Here is a 25,689-nt window from a genome sequence, read left to right on the forward strand (position 1 = left end):
AAAAAAGCTTTCAATCCAAATAAGAACTTTGCAGTAGATAATATATTTTTTCGGTCAGTTTCGGTTTAACAACATAATCATATGTTTCATGTTTACTTCCGTTTTGGCAGACGGTAGGCGTTCTGCATAAACGAGGGTTCGTGAGCGCGAGGAAGTTGAATGATAGTTTTGGTGACACTGCTTGAATATGCACGGTAAATATTCTGTATGAGTTTGGAGGTGAATCATCCTATCCTTTTCCACGTTTTGTAGCCTAATTTATTTTAATTTTCGTGGTGTATCTGTCTCAGTGATTTTGATGTCTGAACTAACACCAGTGATATGACTGAGAACTGGATAGGTCACATGAATGTCTTGTTAAGAGTGTAATCTGTTGACAGCTTAACCGTCCGTAAGTCTGGACACAAGGTGTAGAGTAAGGACAAACGTTAATATGTCCGTTTTTGTTGTTTTGGTGTGTTTTTTTTCTCTCTTTCTCTCATAACTGGCGTTTGAAGTTGAGCTCCAAGCATGTGACACTGCCAGTGCTAGTGCCACATCGGCATTAATTATCAGCGAGGTTACACTGCCACCACGCAGTCGGTCACTCATGGCCCTACGGTCAAGAAGTATAAATGGGTAAACCTCTGAACTTGACCTTTATGGTAAACTGAAATACTCAAATAGCCACATTGTTGTATAAGGTATATTAACAGATACTCAAGAGAAGAGAGAGCTCACATATAACCTTCATTGTGTTTGTTTGCACACACACACACACTGTTTAAACACACAAGCATGCACACAAAACACTTTCAAATATTGACAAGCATGCACACAAAACACTTTCAAATATTGACAAGCATGCACACAAAACACTTTCAAATATTGATATTCATTTTCTTTGTGGGCTGTGACTCCCACATTCAGCCATATTCATGTACAAGTGGGCTTTTACGCGCATGACAATTTTGACCTTATCATATAGGCAGATGTACACTGTTTTCGGAGGCATACAAATATTATTAATAATGAACATTTTAAATGCATCAGATGTTTCCACACAATGCATGCTTTATTCTCTCATGACAATGTAGACAATGTAAACTGATCAGTTCATCAATCTATCCTCTGTGGCATCAGTTTCAAGGAGGCAAAAAGTGTGGACTGTATACTATATGTTGTACCACATCTGCAGGGAGAAGGAAAGGACAGAGCTTTGAATGTAGCAATGCAAGGTGGATTCATTTATGATTATATGCTTTACAGTCACTAAAATGTGTGATGGTACATTAAAGTTAAACAGAATCCCTTTTTTCCTCCCTTCTTCCCTCCCTTCCTTCCATACTTCCTTCCATCCATGGAGTGACCACGATCATTTCTTGATTATTCTGTCCCTTCCTTCATAAATGTTATAGTTAAAGAATCAAAACAATAGATACAGTTTTAACTTGAAGTTCATTAATGATGCTAATTGTGGGGTTGATGTATAATGTGTCATTTTGCTCAGTGTGTGTTTGCGCTAGGTGGTGACAGTTTGTTTGGACGAATGACATCCACCACCCATGTGTACCGGGACAGTGGGGTGGATGCGGAGCTGGACCATAAGTCACACAAAGGTGATTCATACACATCCTGTCCATTGAGAAACATATGTTGATAATTAAATCATCTAGCATATGATGTATGGTGAAGATTATAGCTAGCTTGATTTATTTTTCTGAGGTCTTTTTGATTTTGTCATGTTGAAAGTGGGCTGGGGGGTGGGGGGGAGGGTTTCCCACGAGGTTCTAGTGCAGAATATAGAAGAATTTGGCTTTTGAAAAATATAAAAAAGATTTAGGCTTTGTAATATTAACTCTTTTGCCACTGTAGGCAACTTTAGTCAACAGATAGCTCATTGCCATAGGCGACTTTAGTCAACATTAAATGGACTATTTGTCACAAAGTAACAAAGCTTTGACAGCTTCAGCCATGTTCCCTTGCATTAGGAAACCTTCTCCCCCCTTTAGAGAGTTTGCCGTAAATGAGATTATTGTGTTGTTTTGACATGAACTGAATCATCTGACTGAAAGCATTAAGCAAAAGTATTTGGTGCTGGGGACTGTTTTTCACATAGAAACAGTGGCATTCATAACTGACTTTGGTGATGTTTTGGCTTTTAATTTTCCTAAAATACTCATTTGTTTTGATAATAATCTGAACCAAAACATGCAATTTGTGTGTTTTGCAGCAAGTGCAGTTGAGTGTAACAGAGTGTGTGTGTGCATCGCTGTGTGTGTGTGTGTGTGTGTGTGTGTGTGTGTGTGTGTGTGTGTGAAAGAGAGTGAGTTGTTTGTGTTGATGTTTTGTTCAGTCGAGTGGTTGGTAACAAGTGAGATTGAGAAAATGTCGTCGCATAGAGATGGCTGTGATATGAATATGAATGATAAATAAATTACACAAACTGTCGATGACGGAAGTTGGTTCGGATATAAAATGTGTACAGATATTGTTCGTGCATTACAGGGCCAGCATTAAGAGGCTCAGAAACAGTAACACTTTATATTAAAAAGTGGAGTGAGGCATAATATGTTTAGCTTTGGGTTACATTTTCAAAATCAAAGCATGATCAACACTTGATGTGGCACATAAGGCCTATTAAAATCAAAAGCTTCCATTAATCCATAGTCATATTATTATTTATAATCAATGTTCTACTTTTACAGTGACGGAAAAGCTGTCAGAATGCATCAACACCATTGCAAATGAACCGAGCGTGGCTTTCTACAGAATACAGGAACATGTCCGTAAAACCTTACCTCAGCTGGTGGAACAGAAGGTATTTTCTTTTCCCCCTTGTTTGGTATTTGTTTTGCATGTATTTTGCTGCTACGGCTTTGTTTACCTGTCATCAGTTGGAAGAGTAAAATGATGCTTCTTTCTTTTCTTTCTTTTTTTTTGCTTCTTTCACTGCCTGCAATTGTGGTTTTTGTATCTGTCAGTATCTGTTTGTTTGAATTGTGTACATGCATGCATGACATACAACTGTTAAGATTTGTTCTGTGATTGTTTCATGGCCAAAGAAATTTAAGATGCATTTCACTATCTTAAAAAACTGAAAATGGACACTATTTGTGAAATACATAATAAAGAAATATCTGTACAAAATCCATACACAGCACTTAAGTTGTGTGCTGTTTTAAATTATTCATCAGTTTGACTGATCAGAGTATTTTGAATTTCAGCATGAAGTGGAAGAGGTTCAGCAGCTTGTACAAGGAGCCTGCTTTGATACTGAATACGCTGGCAAGTAAGTCTTTGTTACTGTGTGACATAGTATCAGTAACTATCACATATTTTTTCTGTTTGTCATCGTCCTGTCTTTTGCTGCATCTGCATATCTAGAATTGAGGCTTTTATGTACATGTTTTTTTCTGTATTTTATCTCGTATTTCATCATATCATGTTTTATGTCCTTATCAACTACTGTATGTTTATCGCTTCATGGCAGGTACTAAGAGATTTTGTTCCATATAAGTCATGTGTAATATTACTATTATTATGGATGCAGACATACATAATATGTATGTTTGATTTTCCGTGTGGATATACTTGAACTATGATGAACTCATGAAGGAGATTTTAAGTACAAGCAGGCCTGGACATTTGTTGACCTTGGAGATAGGATGACGGGCGCAATAGCCGAGTGGTTAAAGCGTTGGACTGTCAATCTGAGGGTCCCGGGTTCAAATCACGGTGACGGTGCCTGGTGGGTAAAGGGTGGAGATTTTTATGATCTCCCAGGTCAACATGTGCAGACCTGCTAGTGCCTGAACCCCCTTCGTGTGTATATGCAAGCAGAAGATCAAATATGCACGTTAAAGATCCTGTAATCCATGTCGGCGTTCGGTGGGTTATGGAAACAAGAACATACCCAGCATGCACACCCCCGAAAATGGAGTATGGCTGCCTACATGGCGGGGTAAAAACGGTCATACACGTAAAAGCCCACTCGTGTGCATACGAGTGAACGCAGAAGAAGAAGAAGAAGAGGAGATAGGACAAATCTCCATACTTAATACATGAGGCTCTGCCAGGATCTAAACCTGAGACCTCATGGACTGCCTGGGTGGAGGTGTTCTGACCGCTTGACTCTCAGTTTTGCAATCATGGCTTTTTGTGTTTCCATCTGTGTGTGTGTGTGTGTGTGCATATCAAGCAGATCTTGAAAAATGTTTGGAGAGAAAAAAATCTGTCAGCTGTAGCTACTTTCGTTTTCTCCGCATAGGCGGGTAGTAGTTTGCACAGGACAGGAATCAGACCCCAGCTGGAGTCTGCACTGGTGTTAGATAAACGTAATTTTAGGGGAAAAAAATTCCTTTCAGGCTTATTTCAATTCAGCAAGTCCCATATAGTTGTCACTCCATCCTTTGTTTAGATTCTTAGCTGGTGATTTTTTGTGAAATTTATGGGGACTGTCAATTTTTCTTTTTATTGGGACTATCAGTTTTGTTTTTGTTTTTTATTTTTGGACGTAAAAGTCCGTTTAACTAACTGATGTTGTCTGTTGCCCCTGATCCAGTGCTGTGAAGGGGATGCAGAAGAGCGTGGTTCACTTCCAGAACATCCAGGAACTGCTGAAGAATGCCATGTTCATGAAACAGCAGATCGACTATGAGGATTCCCGCAAGTAGGTGCACATGGGGAACAGTAAGCAAGTACTGTGTAAAATTTTCTTTGAAAAAAACTTTCCTTTCTCAGTAGTTTTTACACAACTAAGACACTTCATTCTAGACTCTGTATTCTATGGATCTAGATCTCTGTTCCTTCTATGTTTGAGTAGGTAGGTGTGTTTGATGCGTCTTCCTGATGTGCTGTTGTAAAGCGTTTTGTGATGTTCAAAAGCACTATGTCAATGTACTATTATTATTGTGCAGTACTTTTTGCTGCTTATGGTGTATTAGATGCACAATTTAAACCAGTACTGCTCAGTACTTCCTATCAGCTTGCACAGGGGTAAATAAATGGTAGAGAGTAACAAACCAAGAAACCAGTGAGTTATTGAGATACACACACACACCAGCAAGGAAAGCACTTTCACCTGCATCTGCTTTATCACTCTCCTCACCCTCTGAATTATGTGTCATATTGCAGGCATACATACACAAAGACGACGGAAATTCTGTATTTGGAAAAAACAGTCTGAATTATTATAAATCAATAATAATGGAATGAAGAAGTCAACGTTAGGATATACAAACAGTCTGGCTTAGATCTTGTTTACCATTTAATGTTAGGATACCCTAAGAGTCTGGCTTAGATCCTGTTAACTATTTTCATAACACATTTGCCCAAATAGCAGCAGCAGAAGAAGAAATACTTGAAACAACAGCAAAAAATTATAAGAATACTATAATTAGTCCGCACTCTTGTGTACAGAGAAGGATCAGAAATAACAAACATTTCTTTTTCATCTTTGAGCAGACGACAGGGTCGAGCTGTGGGAGGAAACGGAAGGCCAGAAGGGCCGGGTGGAAGTGGAAGTAAGACGGAAGAAGGGTCAGATAACAACATGGACGACAGTGCGGTCAGCACGGACAGTTCTCTGGCCGCCAGTGGACATAACAACACAGAGTGAGTGGTCACCACACTCCCAGTTTCTTTAATCACAACCCCCCCACCCCCACACTCCCCATCCCTGCTCCCACTTGTGTAAGGGCCTTTGGCCTCACAGTTAAACTTGTGTCAGTGTCAGTGTCTCCGTTCCTTCAAGGAAGCTGCAGGGTTGATTAAGGACAATTTTGAGTGATCAAAAGGGTGAGTATTTAGTGTATACAAAAGAACAAGAACTTGATACATTCTTACATATATGTTGTCCACTTCCAGGGCTGTTTCTGATCAACTTGGAAGACTTCTTAGATATTTCTGAAATTACACATACTGTATGGTATTCTGTATGTGCAGACTCTGGCAGGGGTCTGGTTCCTGTCCCATGCAAAATACTTCTCCCCCAAGTTGAGAAATCAAAAGTATCTGTGGCTAGCAGCCTCCCTTTGTTAACCCTTCTGCCTGAGCTCCTGAGCCAAAATTTGCAAATAATTGGTATTTAATGTGTCACGGCAGATATAAAAAGAGTGCCCTGACCACCGCTTTACCAGTGGTAGAGAAAAATGACATAATGCCTAGCCACCGGTTGAGCAGTGCGTAAACACTTGTGCCGTGTTTTGCTATTGGTTGATTTATATTGAAATCGATCTTTTTTTTCCAAAGCACATGCACAAAACACAGTGAAAAGGCGCGGCCATGTTGGTACTACGTTCGCTGATGTCAGAATGTTACGGTTTTTCTGATTGGCTCTTCAACCGGTAGCTAGGCATTATGTCATTTTTCTCTACCACTGGTAAAGCGGTGGTCAGGGCTCAAAGGGTTAAACATAATTTTAATTACACATACTTAACCGTGACCCACTAGTGCAGACTCCGGCAGGGGTCTGACATTCCCGTCTTAAATGTAATTTTAGATAGAAAATTTTCTTTTGGGGGGATAATCATTTTAACTCGATACCCATACAGATCAAAGTGTTCTTTTCTTTGTTTCTCATACAAATGTTTTTAAGTGACCAATAATGCATATTTAAACTGGCAACATTCTCCATCTCTGATTCACAACATCACTAGAAGTGATCGTATTATTATTATTGATACTTTTATAGTGCCTGCCTTTAGTCAGAGACCAAAATCTAAGCACTTTACAAAAACACAGTTATTTGCACAACAGGCTGCCTACCTGGGTAGAGCCACTTGACAGCCACCTTAAGGCGCTCATCATTTTGTTTCCTGTATTATTCAGACAGGCTTCAATCACATGCATGCATATACACTTATACTAGATACATATACATGTTTTAGATATATGTGATCTCTTTCCAGCGATCTGCTAGCGTCGGTGTGCCAGTGCAGCCCAGCCAAAGCAATACATATCCCCTCCACATGCGCTAAGTAGTAAGGCCTGGTTGTTGTCACCCAGTGCTCTCCCTTCCCTGGTGTGCTTGGTTACTTTGCCAGTGCCGAGACGATACTGTTGAGAGACCCAGTTGTGTTGCAGTGTTTCAGTGGATTGCGTTCAACTCTTTGAGATGTGCTCAGTAGTGATTTTGCTTTTGCTTTTTTTGACTGCATGCGTTCATGTTTTTGCGTTTTGTTTGATGGTGGATGTTCAGTGTTAAATTGCTGACCTTGATGTGGTTTTGTAGAAGTTTTAAGGGTGTGTGTGGTTTTACTGTTAGGTCTCTCTCTTTTTTTATGAGAAAGAAAGGGAAATGTAGTGGATATTTGCAGATAAGTCTTAAAGTCTATTTGGTGTCCAGATTCATGTCGAAATGTTCATGTCAGTTTTGTATGACGGTGTAGTGATTGAATCTTTTTGAGCATTCAAAAATCAGTTTGTTAACTCACTCGGGACGACAAGTTTTCTCCCTTGCTTTTCCCCCCCACAGACGGCCCATTTGTAGGGGTTTGGAAAAAAATTACAAAAAATACTGTGTAAGAAAATGAAACTTTCAGAACTAGTTTATTACGTATTGAGCTATTACATATAAAAAAAATCAAATTTCTCATCTTATTTTTACAGTTTTGCCATATGTAGAAAATACTGCCAATTTTTCACCCCAAATCACCATACCCATGCTCGCTTTCTGCATTAAATTCGCTTTCTTCTTCGTCATCATCCACCTCTTCAATGTCCAACCCTTCAGTTTGTAGCATTTCAAGTACTTCGGCAACCCTAAAACATTGCTGTCACTGCCTTGTTCGCTTCACAACATTCTGAGAAGAGGCCACTTTGCTAACAGGCTGGCACGCGAGCAGACGACTGGTCAGTGACTTTGTCAGCATGTGTGCGAGACAGGCCACACATCCCAGACTAACCAATCATACTATTCGATTGTGGAGTGACCCAGAATAGTGCACTCTGCTTGGCTAATCACAAAATCACGTGTACAGTGCATGATGGAATTTTACTTTCAGAGAATGCTATTCCATTCCTTCGTCCGAAACCGAATACGTTTTGTGTAGGAATGCGTGAGCATTCCTTCGTCCGGAAAGAGTTAAATGTAATTTTAGGAAGAAAATTTCCTTTCAACAGGGCTTGCAACATTTGTTTGGAACAAATGTAATGCTGATAACATGTTGAGATACTGTTAGTTTGTTCAATTTTGAATAATGATAAAGCAATTCGAAGATTACCTTGAAGTGATCATTTACATATACAGTAAGCCCTTGGGATGATATTCATGTTAGATAAGAAACAATGTGAAAATGTAACAAAATAATGTTTAGATATTTACCTAGAGCAAAGATGAACATTTGTGTATTTTGAGTTCTCTTGCCAGATTTTCTGCTGTTTTATTTTGAGTCGACATTTTCCCCCTTTGTTTTTGGTTTGCTGGTGTTTTCAGAGGTATACTAGTTTCTACAATTTTATTTTGTCTGTTTTCTTTTGTCTGTCTTTCACAGTCAAAGAAGATAGAAAGAAACACAAAGAAATTCTTCTTCTTCTTCTTCGTTCGTGGGCTGCAACTCCCACGTTCACTCATATTTACACGAGTAGGCTTTTGCGTGTATGACTGTTTTTACCCTGCCGTGTAGGCAGCCATACTCCATTTTCGGGGGTGTACATACTCGGTATGTTCTTGTTTCCATAACCCACCAAATGCAGACATGGATTACAGGATCTTTAACGTGTGTAGTTATCTTCTGCTTGTGTGTACACACAAAGGGGGTTCAGGCACAAGCAGGTCTGCACATATGTTGACCTGAGAGATCGGAAATATCTCCACCCTTTACCCACCAGGCACTATTACTGAGATTCGAACCCAGGACCCTCAGATTGAAAGTCCAACGCTTTAACCACTAGGCATTTGCGCCCATCAAACAAGAAGAAATAAAAGACAGGCAGTATTTTCACCATAAAATACGGTGCATCAATTAGTGGAAGAGAGTTCTAGCCTAAACTGCATCCAGAACATGAGAATTATTTTTGATAACAATCATGGTCCATAAACATGTTTTGAGATGAACATATTTTTTAGCCAGAACTGTCAATAGGCAATTAACTGGCTCCTTGTTTTGGTTTGGTGTGCATTTCCTCACTTCTGCTTTTCAGTCAAACCTTGGACAGTGCAGTTATTTTTGTTAAAGCATTGTTGTCGTGTGGATTTTTTTTATTTTTTTTAATCATTTGTGCCTGCATGCATGCTTGGAATTCATATGATCAGATTGATACCAGTTTCTACTGCCAAGTTCTTTCAAGTGATAAGACCTTCAACTGTGGCTCGGTATGTTATATAGGATGTTTTATTTTGCCCTTTACTGAATAGCCCCATGTCAAATGGAGGTAGGTTAATGCCAGCTCAAAGGTTTGTTTCAGCAACAAAAAAGCTTTGTTGTTCGTTTTATTGCTGAATCAGTGGATGGTGCAGAATCTCCATGCTGGAGATTCAAATGACTCCAGTTTTAATTTCACCTGATCAGATTTTGCGGTGATACCCAGTGAAATTATTAAAGGTGAAAAGGGAGAACTTTTACACACCCATGCATTTTCAAATATTTATTAGATTTCTGTTTTTGTGAAAATCGTTCAACTAAAGATTATATTATTAATTAAGTGTAAATCACATAGCATAATTATTTTTAAGTTGCTTTTTTTCTCTCTTGTTTTTCTCACTTACAATGTGTTTGAGAAACTTCAAAATGCTCATTGAAAAACGGAGGAAATTTCAGCAGCAGTGTATTTTTCTATCTTTCTCTGCATCGCAGTGCTTCCTCTGCACTCTACTGGGATCATTTTCTGGACAGTCTCTTGACTAGGTCCTCAGTAAGACTTAGGACTTGCTTTACATTGACAGTTGATAAAAAAAAAAAAAAATTTGAATTTCAATTTTGATAAAAAGAAATAGACGACATTAGAATATTATGCCTGTTAAAAGCTAAGGTAACATGAAAATTCTGTGCCTGACGAATAAAAGATATTCAGTTATTGTGCCAGGTGAAATATGAGTGATACTAAATTGTTATGGCAGATGAAAGAATGAGACAATATTAAAATATCATGCCAGGTAAAAGACATGATACTGAAATTACCTGGTAGATGGAAGAATGAGACAACATTTGAATATTATGCAAGGTGAAAGACTGGGGTGATATTTACACTTGATGCCTGACGAGGTTGTCTTCAAGTGTTACACCACATACAAGAGTGAGGTAATATTTTAATTTTAATCCTGATGAAAGTATGAGATGAGGCCCTGTATGGGGTAGTTGAAAGTTTTCACCTGGGGCCCCAGTAAGACTGGGGACTCCATGTAATTGTTGTTGTGATATATAAAAGAATGAGGAGGTATTGAAATGTTATGCTCGATGAGAAAATGAGGTGAAGCCTAGTGTTGGTTACCATACCATAAACAAAATGTCTTATCTGAATCACAACATTCTTCTCTCTCTCTCTCTTTCTCTGTTTTATTTATTTACTTATTTTTACTGTATTCACAATTTCAGGGAGCAGAGTGAAGCCTGTGCAGCGAAGACTGGGGGTGTGCCAACAACAGAAAGCGGAGACACACGACAAGCAGAAGACGCAGCAGAAGGACAGGACGCACAGGAAAGGACACGCACAACAGAAGCCGAGGACACGCAGGAGAAAACGGACTCGACCAAAAGTGAAGATAAACCGCCAGAAGAAGATGAGACAGAAACTCCTCACGTGCCAGACACTGAAGAAGAAAAAGATCAACAAGAAGAAGAAGACACAGGAGGAGATGGCGAACAAGAAGAAGAGATAACAGAACAAGAAAGAGACAAACGAGGGAGGGAAAACAGAACAGAACAGGAAGAGCAGAAAGAAGAAAAGAAAAATAGAACGGAAAACATCACAGAACATTAACAGGACAAACAAGAAGACAAAGTCATGACGGAACAAGAAGAGGACAGACAAACAAGCAGTAAAAGACACATAGCAGAACAAGAAGATGACACAAAAGAAGACAAAGAAAGAAACGACAGGACAAGGCGAAACACAAATCAGAGGCCCTGTAGAGGAATCAGCATCAGAAAAAGGTGATGATAATAGCTGACCCCAGCACTTCATTTCTAAAAGGCGAAACACAAATCAGAGGCCCTGTAGAGGAATCAACATCAGAAAAAGGTGATGATAATAGCTGACCCCAGCACTTCATTTCTAAAAGGCAAAACACAAATCAGAGGCCCTGTAGAGGAATCAACATCAGAAAAAGGTGATGATAATAGCTGACCCCAGCACTTCAGTTCTGCCAGAAGTGCAAGATGATCACTGGTGATTCTGGCTGATGTTCATACACCAGTGTTTGCAGCATCAGCCTGTGGTGATGACCAGCGGTAAGTTGGGCAACAAATTGCAGTTTTTCTGAACATTTTTCTTTCCCCCCCCCCCCCCATTTCAAGGACAGTTCTGTTCTTTTCAATCAACACAACATCACCTGCATTTAACACATAACGAGATAAAAACGTAAGTTTTACGCTTAGTGAATTCAGCACCATTAATAATGACAAGAAATAATGACTATGATGCATAAATGTTGAATGGACTAACAGTCGGCATCACCATTGCAGGATTCACAATTCAAACATGATGAAGATTTGCATTATCATGATATCCCACAAGACTGACTCACAGTTTGACTAACAGCAATATGAGTTAAGTGCTGAACACAAACTTTGCTGTCGCCAGTGATGGTGCTCTGGCTAAAGTTAACAACAGATCTTCCTTCTTTGACATTCCAGAACGGACTCACTATCCTCTTTGAAATGTATACGTAATGCCATATGCATAGGAGCAAAAACATACCTGACATTTAAATGTAAAACACAGCTGCTGCGTTTTCGAACATTTTGGTTACGTGAAATGAGAATTTCCCTTCAGATCAGAAATGTTTGAATGCTTTTCTTTCTTTTTTTTATTCCCTTTTATGTTGTTGTTTTTGGTGCTGGTTGACTGATGTTATGAATATTGTCTTTGAATGAATGCAAGATTTTGAGACTCCAACCATTTTCTCAGTGATATGTGCTTGTGTTTGAGTGCGTGTGCATGTGTGTGTTTGTATTTGGGTAGTTGTGGGTGTGAATGTGTGCGTTTTGTGTGTTGTGGGAAGGGGAGTATGTGTGTGCTTGTGCATGCATGTGTGTGTACGTGCGTGCGCGTGCATGCTTGTGCGTGTGTGTGTATGTGATACTCAGTCAAATGTAATGAGTGTATCTTGAGTGCAAACACATCTGTATCAGTAACAATACCAGTCACAACCACTGAGCTGATCTGTTAGTATGTAGTACTAGTGGTAGTTATAGTAGAGACTGGCTTGATAATAGCCCAGACCTTGCAGGCAAATCAACATTCCCTCAATATATTTTGAATTGGACAGGTTTAGCATGCCTGCAGGATTCTGTTTTCCACATCAGTCTAAACCATGTAATAATTCTATGAATTTGGGTAAGTTGTTGAGAAGGTTCTTGAAATTGATAGTATTTTTTTTAGCAAATGAAATGTGATGAGGTAATGACTTCCATGGTTTAGCAACTGTCAAGGAAAAAGATGATGTTCTTTTGTTTATTTTGGAATGTTTGATAAATATCTTACCCACTCAGTTTTGAGTAACATCAATATTTGAAAGAGAGAAAAATCCTGCAAATCATTGTCATCAAGGCTGTTGATTATTTTATAAGTTTGGAACAAATCCCCTCTTAAACGTCTTCCTTTTAAATAATGAACCTGCCATGGGCACATACTTTCTAAGGATCCTTATTTGCGAAAGATCAGTAATATGTAAGTTGGAATTCATACCCCCAGATCTTTTTGTCTGTGGACAGTTTGGTAAGGAAGTTGTGAAAGAATAACAGTGCCTTGAAGTAACTTGCTGCAATGCACTCATTTGATAAAGAACCTTTATGTACATTTGCACACATTACAAGTTACTATTTAAAATGCTGTCTTGTAATACAAATTTTGTTTTTCCTTTGTGTGTGGGTTTTGTTGCTGTGTTTTTTGGGGTTTTTTTTGTTTTTGTTTTTGTTGTTGTTTGTTTTCTTTTTTGATTATTAAAGAGTTTGCACATTTCACTTTCTGTCCCTCTCCCCATCTTTCCTCTCACTCATCTCACACAACATGTCCAATTTTTACACTGAAGTGCAGAATGCACACAACTATATATCAGAAACAAACAAAACAAAAAAAAAGTCTAAAGACATCATAAAGGAAGGAAGGGGGTGCTCAGATTTTTGGCACAGTTATCAGAACTGAAAAAATGTTAAGTTACAAGTTAACAACAGAAAGAAACCAAAAACATCCATGACAATTATAAAGGAAAGAAGAAATGTCCAAATAATAACTTTTCATGTAATATTTTCTGAACATGTTGGGGCTTTTTGTTGTTGTTTTTTCCATCATAAGTGGGCAGCAACTCTGATGGTCATTCATATCAACGAGTTCCCTTTTACGTGTGTGGCTGCTTTTACCCTGCAATTTTAAGCAGTCATACTCCCTTTTCAGGAGTTGAACATCCTGTTTGAAAAGACTTTTGCCAGAAATACATGTATTCCCAAAACAGACACTCTTTATTAATTTCTACCTGAAAAGAAAGACTCAGATCCACAAACAGCATCCAGAGGAATGGGTTATCAACACTGACTCTTTGATCGCCAACACGACAACATAGCAGTGTGTTTGGGGTCAGCAATGGCCGTGGTGGACTTATGCCGCAGGGTCAAAGGGCTTGACCTGGGAGTCAGCCTCATGGGAAGCTCTGAGCTTTGCCCCTCCTCGTCTTCGTCACCTGACGACGTGCCACGTGACGCCCTGGACGTTCTGCCCCTTCCGCCTCTGTGGCATGTGTCCCCGCCTGCTTCCTGCTCTGACGCCACTGGGAAGACAGAGGATGGTGTATTGAAGTGACAGAGTTCTTTGAGAAACAGACAACTTCCCTCCCTTCCTCCCTGCCTTTGGGTTCTTTTAAACATGATTTTATTCTGAAAAGCAAGTAAAGACATTGCAAACACATACCGCAACAACAAGCAGGAGCTTATGGTGTGCTCAGAAAACTGCTCATGCACACAGTGAACACGCAACACAGCGACAGGGAGGTCAACAGCCATAGCTACTTTCGCTTTTGTCAGCTTGGGTGGAGTAGAATTTTGCATAGGAATCCAACCCCTGCATGGTCGGTCATGGTAAGTTTGTTTTAAAATCAAATGCGATTTGAGAGGGAAAGAATAATTTTTTGCTTATTGGACTTGAAGGCTTTTTTTTAAATTTTTTTTTTTTTAGGGAGGGAGTGGGGGGGTGATTAGAAGTGTAAGAGCAAACAGCTAAGGTTTGATGCTGATGTGAACAAGAGGCTGATGGATGAATATGACAACAAAGCCTGTCAGGTCAGATAAAGGACTTGTTATGAATGGACAAGGAGGAGCTCCCCTTTTTTTTTTAAAGGGAAGTCCTGTCTCGGTGGGGGATTGGGGGGGAGGTATTTTTCTGTACCGCTTATTTACCTTGTGCCAGCTGATGGGTAGTAAAACTAGTATAAACAGCAATGGTTTGAATTGTGTGCCTTTATGAGTACTTTTTCTTTGTTACTATTTCTTATCTCTTCAAGTATTTTTTCCCAGTTTTTCTTTTTATTTAATTAAGAGGATGTTATTCATGAACTTCTTTTAGGTGTATTGTTTCTAAGAATCTGACTTGTTCCATGATCTTTTCATATGATTTTTTTTCTCATGTAAGATGGAACGCAGCAGGCCACATTCATTTGTGAACTCTGCTTCTGAAGAGTTGTGACAGAAAGGACAAATGGCTTTTTTTTTTTTTTTTTTTTTTGCAAGGAGTGAAGAATGAACGCAAGCATCAAAGAGAAACGAAGATGAAACGCTGAAGTGGAAAAAAAAACAACTGGAGGGAACGAGACAGTGTGAGCAGAAAGTTCAGACACAGACACAGACCTCGGATGACAGGAGCACGGAATGATTATGACCTTGGGTTTTCATATGAGTGAAGTATAAAAGCAACCATGAAGGTGAAATAAAGACGAGGAAACACTGAAGGAGAGAACTGCAGGGGATGAAACACGTTCAGATACACACCTTGGGTGATGGGTAGCATGGTGTGATAATGACCACTGGTTTTAACGTGAATGAAGTATAAAAGCAAGCTCAAAGGTGAAATAAAGACGAGGAAACACTGAAGGAGAGAACTGCAGGGATGAAACACGTTCAGATACACACCTTGGGTGATGGGTAGCATGGTGTGATAATGACCACTGGTTTTAACGTGAATGAAGTATAAAAGCAAGCTCAAAGGTGAAATAAAGACAAGGAAACACTGAAGGAGAGAACTGCAGGGAATGAAACACGTTCAGATACACACCTCGGGTGATGGGTAGCATGGTGTGATAATGACCACTGGTTTTAACGTGAATGAAGTATAAAAGCAAGCTCAAAGGTGAAATAAAGACGAGGAAACACTGAAGGAAAAAAAACAACTGCAGAGGACGAGACAAGGTGAGCAGGAAGTTCAGACTCGAGAGACACACCTTCTCGGATGACTGGTAGCATGGAGCGCTGACGACAGTGGACAGCACGCTGTAAGACAGCCAGACGGGAAAGAGGGGAGATCATCTGCCAGTTCATGAGGAACAGTAAACAAGGATTTCCTGCAGAGTGGTTGGAAGAGAAATAAGAGACCTGCCAGTCTTGTATCATCATTTCTGTTTTCTAGCATATGTTACCTGCATTTTTTACTGCAATATCATGTTCAAGAAATATTCTTTATTTCCATTCATGTAAGAAACAAAACAATGAAGACAAACACTTAGATGTATTTATGGATGTAAGTTTGTGAACATATTGGAGTGGATATGTTTTATCTGCCTTGAAATCCTGAAACATCCCTAAACATTTGGACGACAAAGCTCTATCAGAATAATGATAATGATGATAATAATAATGGATACTTGTTGAGGGCTTTCCTCTCTTAAAAGGAACTCTAAGCGCTTTACAATAAACATTACACACACACACACACACACACACACACACACACACTGGTGTGAAATGAAAAAGCCTCAGGTAAAATGCTGTAAAAAAAATACTGCAGTTTGATGTAGAGTTGAATGCAGGTAGAGGAGAGAACAGTCTTGTCCACAAGCAAATGCGGATCTCCCAGATAAACACATTGTGACAAATGTTTTTTTCAGCCTTTGTGGTTGTCTGGGCTTTAAGCAGCTTGATGATTTTATTGGACAAAATTCACCCTGTACTTGAACTAGGTAAAGCACCAGCCACAAAAGCAGTCCATGCGACTCATCCACATCCCCAATATAATATATATCTGACTGTCTCCCACAAAACGATAGATAACTCGCGCTGCATTCAATTGCGATACAGGCAAAAACAGTGCTGAGGGTCCATCTGGGGCAAATCAAGATCTTTGCACCAGTGCATAGTTCAACCTCTAGATTACAACATATCTCACTGTTTTTGCCAAATTCAAACTATAAATTTGAAAATTTAGTTAATTTCCGCACCTGCGTGCTGATATTACAGAGCAATTATCCTGAAAAACAGCATATTTTACATTAATATCTTTTCTATATCTTAATAGAACACATCAACATAAAAAAAAATGAAATACGAAAAATAAATGTGTAGGTAGATACATAAAAACATAAACAAGTGGAAATGGAAGATACTTAAAGAGCAAATCACTGAAATGAAGAATGAACGAAAATGGGCCACACTCGGCGAACCCCTTCACACCCACCCACACTGGCACGCACTGGCATATTTAAAATACAAAAAATTAAAAATAGATTTTAAAAACTCACAAGATTATTTCAGTTCTTAACAAAATCAAAATTTAAATGTGCATCATTCTAATTTTGATGTAAAAGAAATGATAACAAAAGATTTGTTTGTTGAGAGATCAGGAGGAAAAAAAAAATCTTACACCCCAAAACAACCATTCAAAATTACATCAGTATTATCATCTAGTGTGAATATCATTGCCCAAAGCATGTACAGACCTTAGTTTGATAACCTGCCTAACTTTCACAGGCATACAGCTAATAGAAACCCCCGTTATTAGGGAAAAATCTCAAGAGTCAGTTGCAAAACTTTAAAGCTGTTTTTCTCAGAATGGCTGCTGCACTTTGAACTCCAATAACTTAAACATTTTTAACCTAGGAACATGTTTTATACATCATTGGAAAGGTCTTTTTCATCTTCTTTCCAATGGTATATATATTTTGTAGAAGCTGGTCACATGTGTATGTGTGTGTGTGTGTATTTATATATGTGTGTGTGTGTGTAAATGTGTGTGTGTGTGTATTTATATATGTGTGTGTGTGTGTGTGTTTGTTTTTTTAACTGTTTTTTAAAATTTTATTAAACTAATAAACTGATCAGACCAGTGGCACAGGAGCTGTGTTAAAAATGCCTTATTTCCAGGATTAGCTGTGTGACAAATGGATTTTTTAAAGATATTTCTAAAAACCTTTTTTTTTTTCATTTAATTTGTCTCTAAAGAAGATTAAGCACTAAGCAAATAATAATTTTTATATGGCAGAAGCAGTGTGGAGACAAGATGGATTTTTTTTTTTTTTTTGTCTCTGGACAAGATTAAGCACTAAATGAATAATGATTTTTTATAATTACTCTTATGATTTACCTGGGCTGGCAGAAGCAGTGTGGTGACAAGGTGGGTAGTAATAGCGACTGTCATTGTCCTGGCCACCATCCTCCAGACTCTCCACAGGTATCCTGGAGCCTTTGACGTAATACAGACTGGCAGGTGTCTTCCTCCTCTTCCTCCACTTCAGCTTCTTATGCCATCGCTTCTTCTTCTTCTTCTTCTTCTGTGGCAGACAGACAGAAAAAAGTAAGAAGGTGGCAGAATGGTTAAGAGGCTCATGTGCCAATACAGAGCGTCTGTGAGGGTCAGGGTTTGAATCCTGCTCTCACTCTTTCTCCCATGTTTGACTGGAAAATCAAACTTGAGCGTCACCCCCGAAAGCGGAGTATGGCTGCTTACATGGCGGGTTAAAAACGGTCATACACATAAAAGCCCACTCGAATATATACGAGTGAACGTGGGAGTTGCAGCCCATGAACGCAGAAGAAGAAGAAACTTGAACGTCTAGTCATTGGATGAGAAGGTCCTGTGTGCAGCACACATTTGCCACACTGAAAAAAGAACCCATAGCAACGAGAGTGTTGTCCTCTAGCACAATTCTGTAGAAGATAGGTTCCTCCCTGTGTCTGGTAATCCGGACAGGCAGCATAGCAGTAAACAGCCCAGGGTCACACAGGCTCACTGTGTGATATCAAACCGCCCTGGGTCACAAAGGCTCGGTGTATAACAAATAGCCCAAGGTCACGCAGGCTCAGCATGTCACAAACAGCCCAGGGTCACGCAGGCTCAGCATGTCACAAACAGCCCAGGGTCACACAGGTTCAGTGTGTGATAGCAAACAGCCCAGGGTTACACAGGCTCAGTGTGTGATAACAAACAGCCCAGGGTCACACAGGTTCAGTGTGTCACAAACAGCCCAGGGTCACACAGGCTCAGTGTGTGATAACAAACAGCCCAGGGTCACAGTTTCAGTGTGTGATAACAAACAGCCCAGGGTCACACAGTTTCAGTGTGTGATAACAAACAGCCCAGGGTCACACAGGCTCAGTGTGTGACAAACAGCCCAGGGTCACACAGGCTCAGTGTGTGATAACAAACAGCCCAGGGTCACACAGGCTCAGTGTGTGATAACAAAAAGCCCAGGGTTACACAGTTTCAGTAGCTCAAGGAGGCGTCACTGCGTTCGGACAAATCCATATACGCTACACCACATCTGCCAAGCAGATGCCTGACCAGCAGTGTAACCCAACGCACTTAGTCAGGCCTTGAGAGAAAAAAAAAAGAAAAAAATAAGACTCAGTGTGTGATAACAAACAGCCCAGGGTCACACAGGTTCAGTGTGTAACACTGAATAGCCCGAGGTCACACAGGCTCAGTGTGTGATAACAAATAGCCCAGGGTCACACAGGCACAGTGTGTGATAACAAACAGCCCAGGGTCACACAGGCACAGTGTGTGATAACAAACAGCCCAGGGTCACACAGGTTCAGTGTGTCACAAACAGCCCAGGGTCACACAGTTTCAGTGTGTGATAACAAACAGCCCAGGGTCACACAGGCTCAGTGTGTGATAACAAACAGCCCAGGGTCACACAGGTTCAGTGTGTCACAAACAGCCCAGGGTCACACAGGTTCAGTGTGTCACAAACAGCCCAGGGTCACACAGGTTCAGTGTGTGATAACAAACAGCCCAGGGTCACACAGGCTCAGTGTGTGATAACAAACAGCCCAGGGTCACACAGGTTCAGTGTGTGATAACAAACAGCCCAGGGTCACACAGGCTCAGTGTGTGATAACAAACAGCCCAGGGTCACACAGGTTCAGTGTGTCACAAACAGCCCAGGGTCACACAGTTTCAGTGTGTGATAACAAACAGCCCAAGGTCACACAGGCTCAGTGTGTGATAACAAACAGCCCAGGGTCACACAGGTTCAGTGTGTCACAAACAGCCCAGGGTCACACAGGTTCAGTGTGTCACAAACAGCCCAGGGTCACACAGGTTCAGTGTGTGATAACAAACAGCCCAGGGTCACACAGGCTCAGTGTGTGATAACAAACAGCCCAGGGTCACACAGGTTCAGTGTGTGATAACAAACAGCCCAGGGTCACACAGGTTCAGTGTGTGATAACAAACAGCCCAGGGTCACACAGGCTCAGTGTGTGATAACAAACAGCCCAGGGTCACACAGGCTCAGTGTGTGATAACAAACAGCCCAGGGTCACACAGTTTCAGTGTGTGATAACAAACAGCCCAGGGTCACACAGGCTCAGTGTGTGATAACAAACAGCCCAGGGTCACACAGGTTCAGTGTGTCACAAACAGCCCAGGGTCAGTTTCAGTGTGTGATAACAAACAGCCCAGGGTCACACAGTTTCAGTGTGTGATAACAAACAGCCCAGGGTCACACAGGCTCAGTGTGTGTTAACAAACAGCCCAATGTCACTGAAGCTCAGTGTGTAACAGGAAAAAGCCCAGGGTTACACAGGCTGTGTGTGACTGCAGTCATTCTTAGGCCAAACTATGCAATACCTCAGCTGAGTGACCTATTGTGGATTGTTGCCCTGTACAAGGATTACCACAGGATTACAGACAAGACAAGAGAAGATCCAATCTAGATTAATTATGAGCAATGTTTGTTTTGAGTGTGTGCGTGCACACACACACACACACACACACACACACACACACACACCACAGTTTGTGATGCTCATTTCACCTTCCGTGAATCTGTGCCGAACTGGGCAGGCACTGATCGTAAGTGTTGTTCATTGTTGTTCACTTTTCCAGAATGTGTGTCTAGCTGGGTATGTACCGACACTGGAGCACCAACAGATATTTGTCCGTGTTTGTCCTGTGCATTCCGGCCACAGCAGAATTTGTGGAGGCATCCCATGTCGAATCACAGGTCTATAATTACGTTTCGAACTGGACAACACGTCAATTCGACAACACTTCATGACGTTTTATGAATGACGTCAAGTTGATCAGCAGCATGCCATCGTTCTGCACGTGCAGTCATCGTGAAGTTTGTTGTCTGACGTCAGTCGACGTCAAGTCAGCAATACATCACAAGGTGATTGTGACGTAATTTTCGACGGGCGCAATAGCCGAGTGGTTAAAGCGTTGGGCTTTTAATCTGAGGGTCCCGGGTTCGAATCTCGGTAACGGCGCCTGGTGGGTAAAGGGTGGAGATTTTTCCGATCTCCCGGGTCAACATATGTGCACACCTGCTTAGTGCCTGAACCCCCTTCGTGTGTACACGCACGCAGAAGATCAAATACGCACGTTAAAAATCCTGTCATCCATGTCAGCGTTCGGTGGGTTATAGAAACAAAAACATACCCAACATGCACCCCCCCACCCCCGAAAACGGAGTATGGCTGCCAGTGCCTACATGGCGGGGTAAAAACGGTCATACACGTAAAAGCCCACTCGTGTACGTACGAGTGAACGTGGGAGTTGCAGCCCACGAACGCAGAAGAAGAAGTAGACGTAATTTTCCACAGCGGCCGCTTTTGACACAGTGCTGGATCAAGGTTTCAGCATGGTGACGGACGCAGCAACAATAACTAGCTTCAGTTTCGTTTTCAGTTCCAGTTTCAGCAGGATATAGTTTGAAATCTGACAGAATGGTGGGGTGAAAAGGTCGTACACATATAATATTTTTAAAAAGTTACGCCCGGCGTGTACGTGTGTATGTGTGTGTGTGTGTGTGTACACATAAAATATTTTTTTTAAAGTTACGCGCGCGCGTGGGCGTTCATGTGTGTGTCAGTGTGTGTGTGTGTGTGTTTGACTGAAATCTAAATGAATGACACACTGAGGAAACTGAGATCGAATGACTGAACTGATGACACGTGAGCGCCCAAAGGAAGCTGTCAGTCTGGTTCTTCCCAGACTCGCCATTCAGTCTCTCACCAAAATTACCAACGAACTCCCGGGCACTTTTTTTTGTGTGTGTGTGTGTTTGTTTTGTTAAGTGCTTAGAGCTTGGTTTATGGACGAGGACAGGCGCTATATACGTAACCATGATTATTATCATCATCATCATCATCTAGTTCAGTTCTCTTCACTTATACTGGAACCTTTTACCCCCTCTGACTTCACTATGATAACTTCATCAATGAAAAGGGTTGGTATAACTTTACTACATGATATATATGATATATAGGGGGGTGCCGGGGGTGGGGTATGGCGGTGAAGTGGGAGGAGGGGGGGGGGGGCGGGGGGGGGGGGGAAGCTAGGATGAGGGAAAATCAGGCGACCACCTCCCTCTCCTCTCCTTCCAGTCCCCCCCCCCCCTCTCTCTCTCCGTCTCTCTCTCTCTCTCACGCACACCTGTTTTTTGTTGGTTTGTTTTTTCTCCCTCTCTCTTCTTCAGTTTATTTAGTCCTGTCCTCAGTCTCGATCACCACGTCACCCCTCCCCATTCTCTCCAAGAGGCTTTGAAATTGTGGTGGATAGTATATCTTCTTTTTTGGCGGTGTGTGTCTGTGCCAGTGCCGGAGTGTGTCTGCGGTGTGCATGTCAGTGTGCCACGGTAGTGCGTGCATACAGTATAGCATGTGTGTCGAGTCGTGCAAGTGAGAACTCAGTTGAGAGCCGGGAGAGTGACAGAGCAAGAATTAGTGTATGGCCGGCGTGTGTCTATAGTGTCGCATATACTGAGTATGTGTGTACTGTGATGTCAGTGCCGCTTCAGTTGTGCCACGGCCACCTCATTGGGCAAAAGTTTTTACCTACTGATGTGTGCTTGCTTGCATGTACGGCATGCGTGCGTGTGCGTTCAGTTCGTCTGTGCACGCGTGCTGAACAGGGCAGCCGACAATGGAGGGAGGGTGAGGCGGATGGTGAAGCGACTGGAAGAAATTAAGAGGGGCGGGGCGGGGTGTGAGGGGGGGGGGGGGTCATTGTGAATCTGAAGAATGGGAGGGGAGGAGGGGTGGAGGGGGAGACAGGGAAAGAAGAATGAAAGGCAGGAAAACAAAAAAGGCGACTAAAGTGGAAGAGAGGGGTAGGGGGTGGGCGAGGAGAAAAGGAAACAAGGTCACACACACACACACTCACACACACACCCCTCTTCTTTTTTAGTTCTCAAGACGTGGGCACACACAAACACGAACACACACATACGTACACGCAGACACACACACACACACACGTACACACTTTCTAACCCACAACCAACCAGTCCACACGCACACTGTACGCCAACATGTGCACACATGATGGGCACAGAGAGAGAGGAATACAACAGTTGCCAATGAACCAACCAAACTACACGAAGATATAATCATTGAGATATTTTAACGCCACGTTTACAGTTATATATTTTGACGCATACACGAGGATCTAATCATTGACAAGATACTTTTAATGCCATGCCATGTTCACTGAAATGTTTTGATACTTGTCTCGGCTTCTGCTGTTTTCATGCTTGCTCGATGTGAACGTGTGCCAGCGCACGCACGTGACCCGTGTGCATGACAGTGAAACAATCAACAAGCGAAATGTGCCAAATGTTTGAGGGTGAAGCTCAGTGATTAATTCAATTTAATACATCACGCTTAACAACTCTGCCCTCGATTCCTGTGCGAAATGTCATTACAAAAGTTACAATTGTCGACACTCGCGCGGACTTCCTGGCGGCTCAGAGAGGGAAGAAGTTCGTTTCATTCCCGATCATGATTTTTTATTTTGAGATGAATAATTTATTTTTCGCTATTGCTTGAAAATCTTTTAAAGGAAATTAATAGCCATAGAAAACTACAAAGAAATCGGACATCATCAAAGTGTTAATATTCAAGTTGATATAGTTCGTTTGGAAGTATTTTTGTGGTAAATCATTTTGTAAATAAAAAATTGCAGGAGCGCGAAAGAACAAAAATGGCGTCTCCTCAGAACTCAGACCAGCCCTGGTACATCTCTCTTTTGGGACTTGCGGAGAATTTCAGGACTTCTAATCCTCCAAACATACGTTTATGCATTCATTGTCTACAGTCGATTTTCAATTTTAGTCCGCCTCCCAATATTGAGGCGAGAACGCATCTGCAGCTTGGAAATATTTTACTGACCCATACTAAAAACATCGATCTTGCAAGATCTCACCTGGAAAAGGCGGTAGGTTTGATGGATATTTTTTTCTTCTCTGTGTTTTAGTTACAAGTTCAGCTTATAGAGGGCGATATAAGTTAGGACTAACAATCCAGATTCTTATTTATGCATATTTTAATTGTCTGCATACACTTAGTTTGCATTCAGAATTTGAAAATGGTGTGAAAAAGAGTTTGAATTGAGGTGACAGTGGTGTAACCAGTGACGTTGTGTTTGTGTTGTTGAACTTCCTGTCATTCTTAGTTTGTGGTGGAACTTGTTATATGAGGTGACAGTACTGTAACCAGTGACGTAGTGTTTGTATTACTAAGCTTTCTCTCATTCTCATTTATGGTGTAACTTATTTGAGGTGACAGTGCTGTAACCAGTGACTATATATATATATATAATATATATATATAATATACATATATATATATACACGTAGTGTTTGTGTTACTGAACTTCTTATTCTTCAAAATAAAATCTTGTTAATTGCTGCTGCATTACTATTACTGTACTTGGCCTGACTAAGCGCTTTGGGTTACGCTGCTGGTCAGGCATCTGCTTGGCAGATGTGTAGCGTATATGGATTTGTTCCAACGCAGTGACGCCTCCTTGAGCTACTGAAACTGTACTTGTGCTTCCCCAGCACATGGCAGCAGTGTTGGTTGCTGTCGAGTGTAGTATTTAAAATTGAATTGTCGGATTTCCTTTCATCTACTCCACTTCCGACTTTTGTGCACAACAACCAATATAAACATTCACTTGTAGTTGTACAACTTATCTGCCTTTTTTAAAATTTACTTTCAAAGTAGCTGGTCAATCCTCGATGGATACGAAGCTCAGTGTTTTGCAGAGTTCACAAAGAAAATGTCATTGAACGACATCGGTAATTGTTACACACGATGATTTTGGTGGGAGTTCGTTGGTATTTTTGTTGGGAGAAATAGCGAGTCAGGAAGATGTGCTGAGGGTCACGTGACCAATCTGTGGATAAAGAGTTTGATTTTTGTTTGGACTTCTCTGTACGCGATTCCATTAGCCATTGGTGAAAAGTTCATGCAGGACAAACTCAAGAATCCAGAAAGGTCGCATAGACTTTCCTTGGCTGAGAATTCAACTTCATATCTGTTAAATTATGTGGAACCAATGTTGAGCTTATCGCGGCATATTGATCTAGGATCGATGCTCAGCACCAGCCATTTACTTTACCTTCCATCTCTGTGCCATTCCAATCAGTCCTCTCCAGAGTTGAAAAAAATATCCTCTCCAGAGTTGAAAAAATGTAACTTTGTCATTTGTACTGAATTGTAGCACGTTGGGTTATGCTGCTGGTCAGGCATCTGCTTGGCAGATGTGGTGTAGCGTATAAGGATTTGTCCGAACGCAGTGACGCCTCCTTGAGCTACTGAAACATGGTTAAGCAGACCGACCACTTACTACTACTGACTTAGTTTTGATCCTTTTCCTGTATTTCAATATATAATTTGCAAGCTGGATATTTAGTTGAAAGTATGACTATGAAACCAAAACTTTACAAAAGTCAAAGCCATTCATTATTTTTGGCCAGTGTTATGAGTATATCAACCAAAATACAGAGCAGTAGTAGAAGAAAATCATACTTTTTGCTAAATATAAAGGCTGTGTAAAATATTGATTTATATTATTCATTTATTGAATGAAATGAGGCTGTTTATAGTAAATATCATACATGTGTATGTAGAAATATTCATACAATTAGTGATTACATGCCATTGTAACATTTAACTGTTCTTAAGTTAATGTCAAATTTGTCATCTTTAACCAAAATTTTAATTCATCTATTAAAAGTTGAGAACTTTATAAGAGAAGTTTGAAAGTAGAAATTGATTCTTATTGTTAGAATTAAAAAAACAACAAAAAAAACAAACCCTTCAAAGGCATGTGTTT

The 25,689-nt window shown here is 40.8% G+C and overlaps 3 protein-coding genes across 7 annotated transcripts in view; 2 read left to right on the plus strand and 1 right to left on the minus strand.

The window, feature by feature from the left end:
• Positions 1 to 90: 90 nt before the first annotated feature.
• On the plus strand, positions 91 to 11,283 carry LOC143297151 (BLOC-1-related complex subunit 8-like). 4 transcript variants are annotated; one of them, XM_076609334.1, is made up of 8 exons: positions 91 to 194; positions 1,506 to 1,598; positions 2,688 to 2,800; positions 3,207 to 3,271; positions 4,544 to 4,651; positions 5,446 to 5,595; positions 6,891 to 6,962; positions 10,515 to 10,655. In XM_076609334.1, coding segments are annotated over exons 1-8 (609 nt in total). In that variant the 5' UTR covers positions 91 to 187; the 3' UTR covers positions 10,516 to 10,655. The 4 variants fall into 4 exon arrangements, with proteins under 4 accessions (XP_076465449.1, XP_076465446.1, XP_076465447.1 ...); XM_076609331.1 differs by lacking the exon at positions 6,891 to 6,962 and having other exon boundaries at positions 10,515 to 11,283; XM_076609332.1 differs by lacking the exon at positions 6,891 to 6,962 and having other exon boundaries at positions 108 to 194; positions 1,490 to 1,598; positions 10,515 to 11,283.
• A 137-nt stretch (positions 11,284 to 11,420) lies between these two features.
• Positions 11,421 to 20,906, minus strand: LOC143297152 (uncharacterized). Its single transcript, XM_076609335.1, has 4 exons — positions 20,381 to 20,906; positions 17,701 to 17,887; positions 15,566 to 15,685; positions 11,421 to 13,903 (listed from the first exon to the last, which is right to left on the minus strand). Exons 1-4 carry the CDS (start codon positions 20,555 to 20,557, stop codon positions 13,662 to 13,664), a joined length of 726 nt encoding a protein of 241 aa, XP_076465450.1. The 5' UTR covers positions 20,558 to 20,906; the 3' UTR covers positions 11,421 to 13,661.
• Positions 20,907 to 23,514: 2,608 nt separating this feature from the next.
• The window catches only part of LOC143296933 (MAU2 chromatid cohesion factor homolog), a 40,227-nt gene continuing 38,052 nt past the window's right edge, over positions 23,515 to 25,689 (plus strand). The window contains exon 1 of one of the 2 annotated variants that reach the window (XM_076608962.1): positions 23,515 to 23,784. In XM_076608962.1, the coding sequence (XP_076465077.1) occupies positions 23,551 to 23,784 (234 nt within the window). In that variant the 5' untranslated portion in view covers positions 23,515 to 23,550. The remainder of the gene's footprint in view (positions 23,785 to 25,689) is intronic. The other variant, XM_076608963.1, reaches the window with a different exon arrangement.

This window comes from Babylonia areolata, chromosome 22 (assembly GCF_041734735.1).
Source record: "Babylonia areolata isolate BAREFJ2019XMU chromosome 22, ASM4173473v1, whole genome shotgun sequence".
Lineage (NCBI taxonomy): Eukaryota > Metazoa > Mollusca > Gastropoda > Neogastropoda > Buccinidae > Babylonia > Babylonia areolata.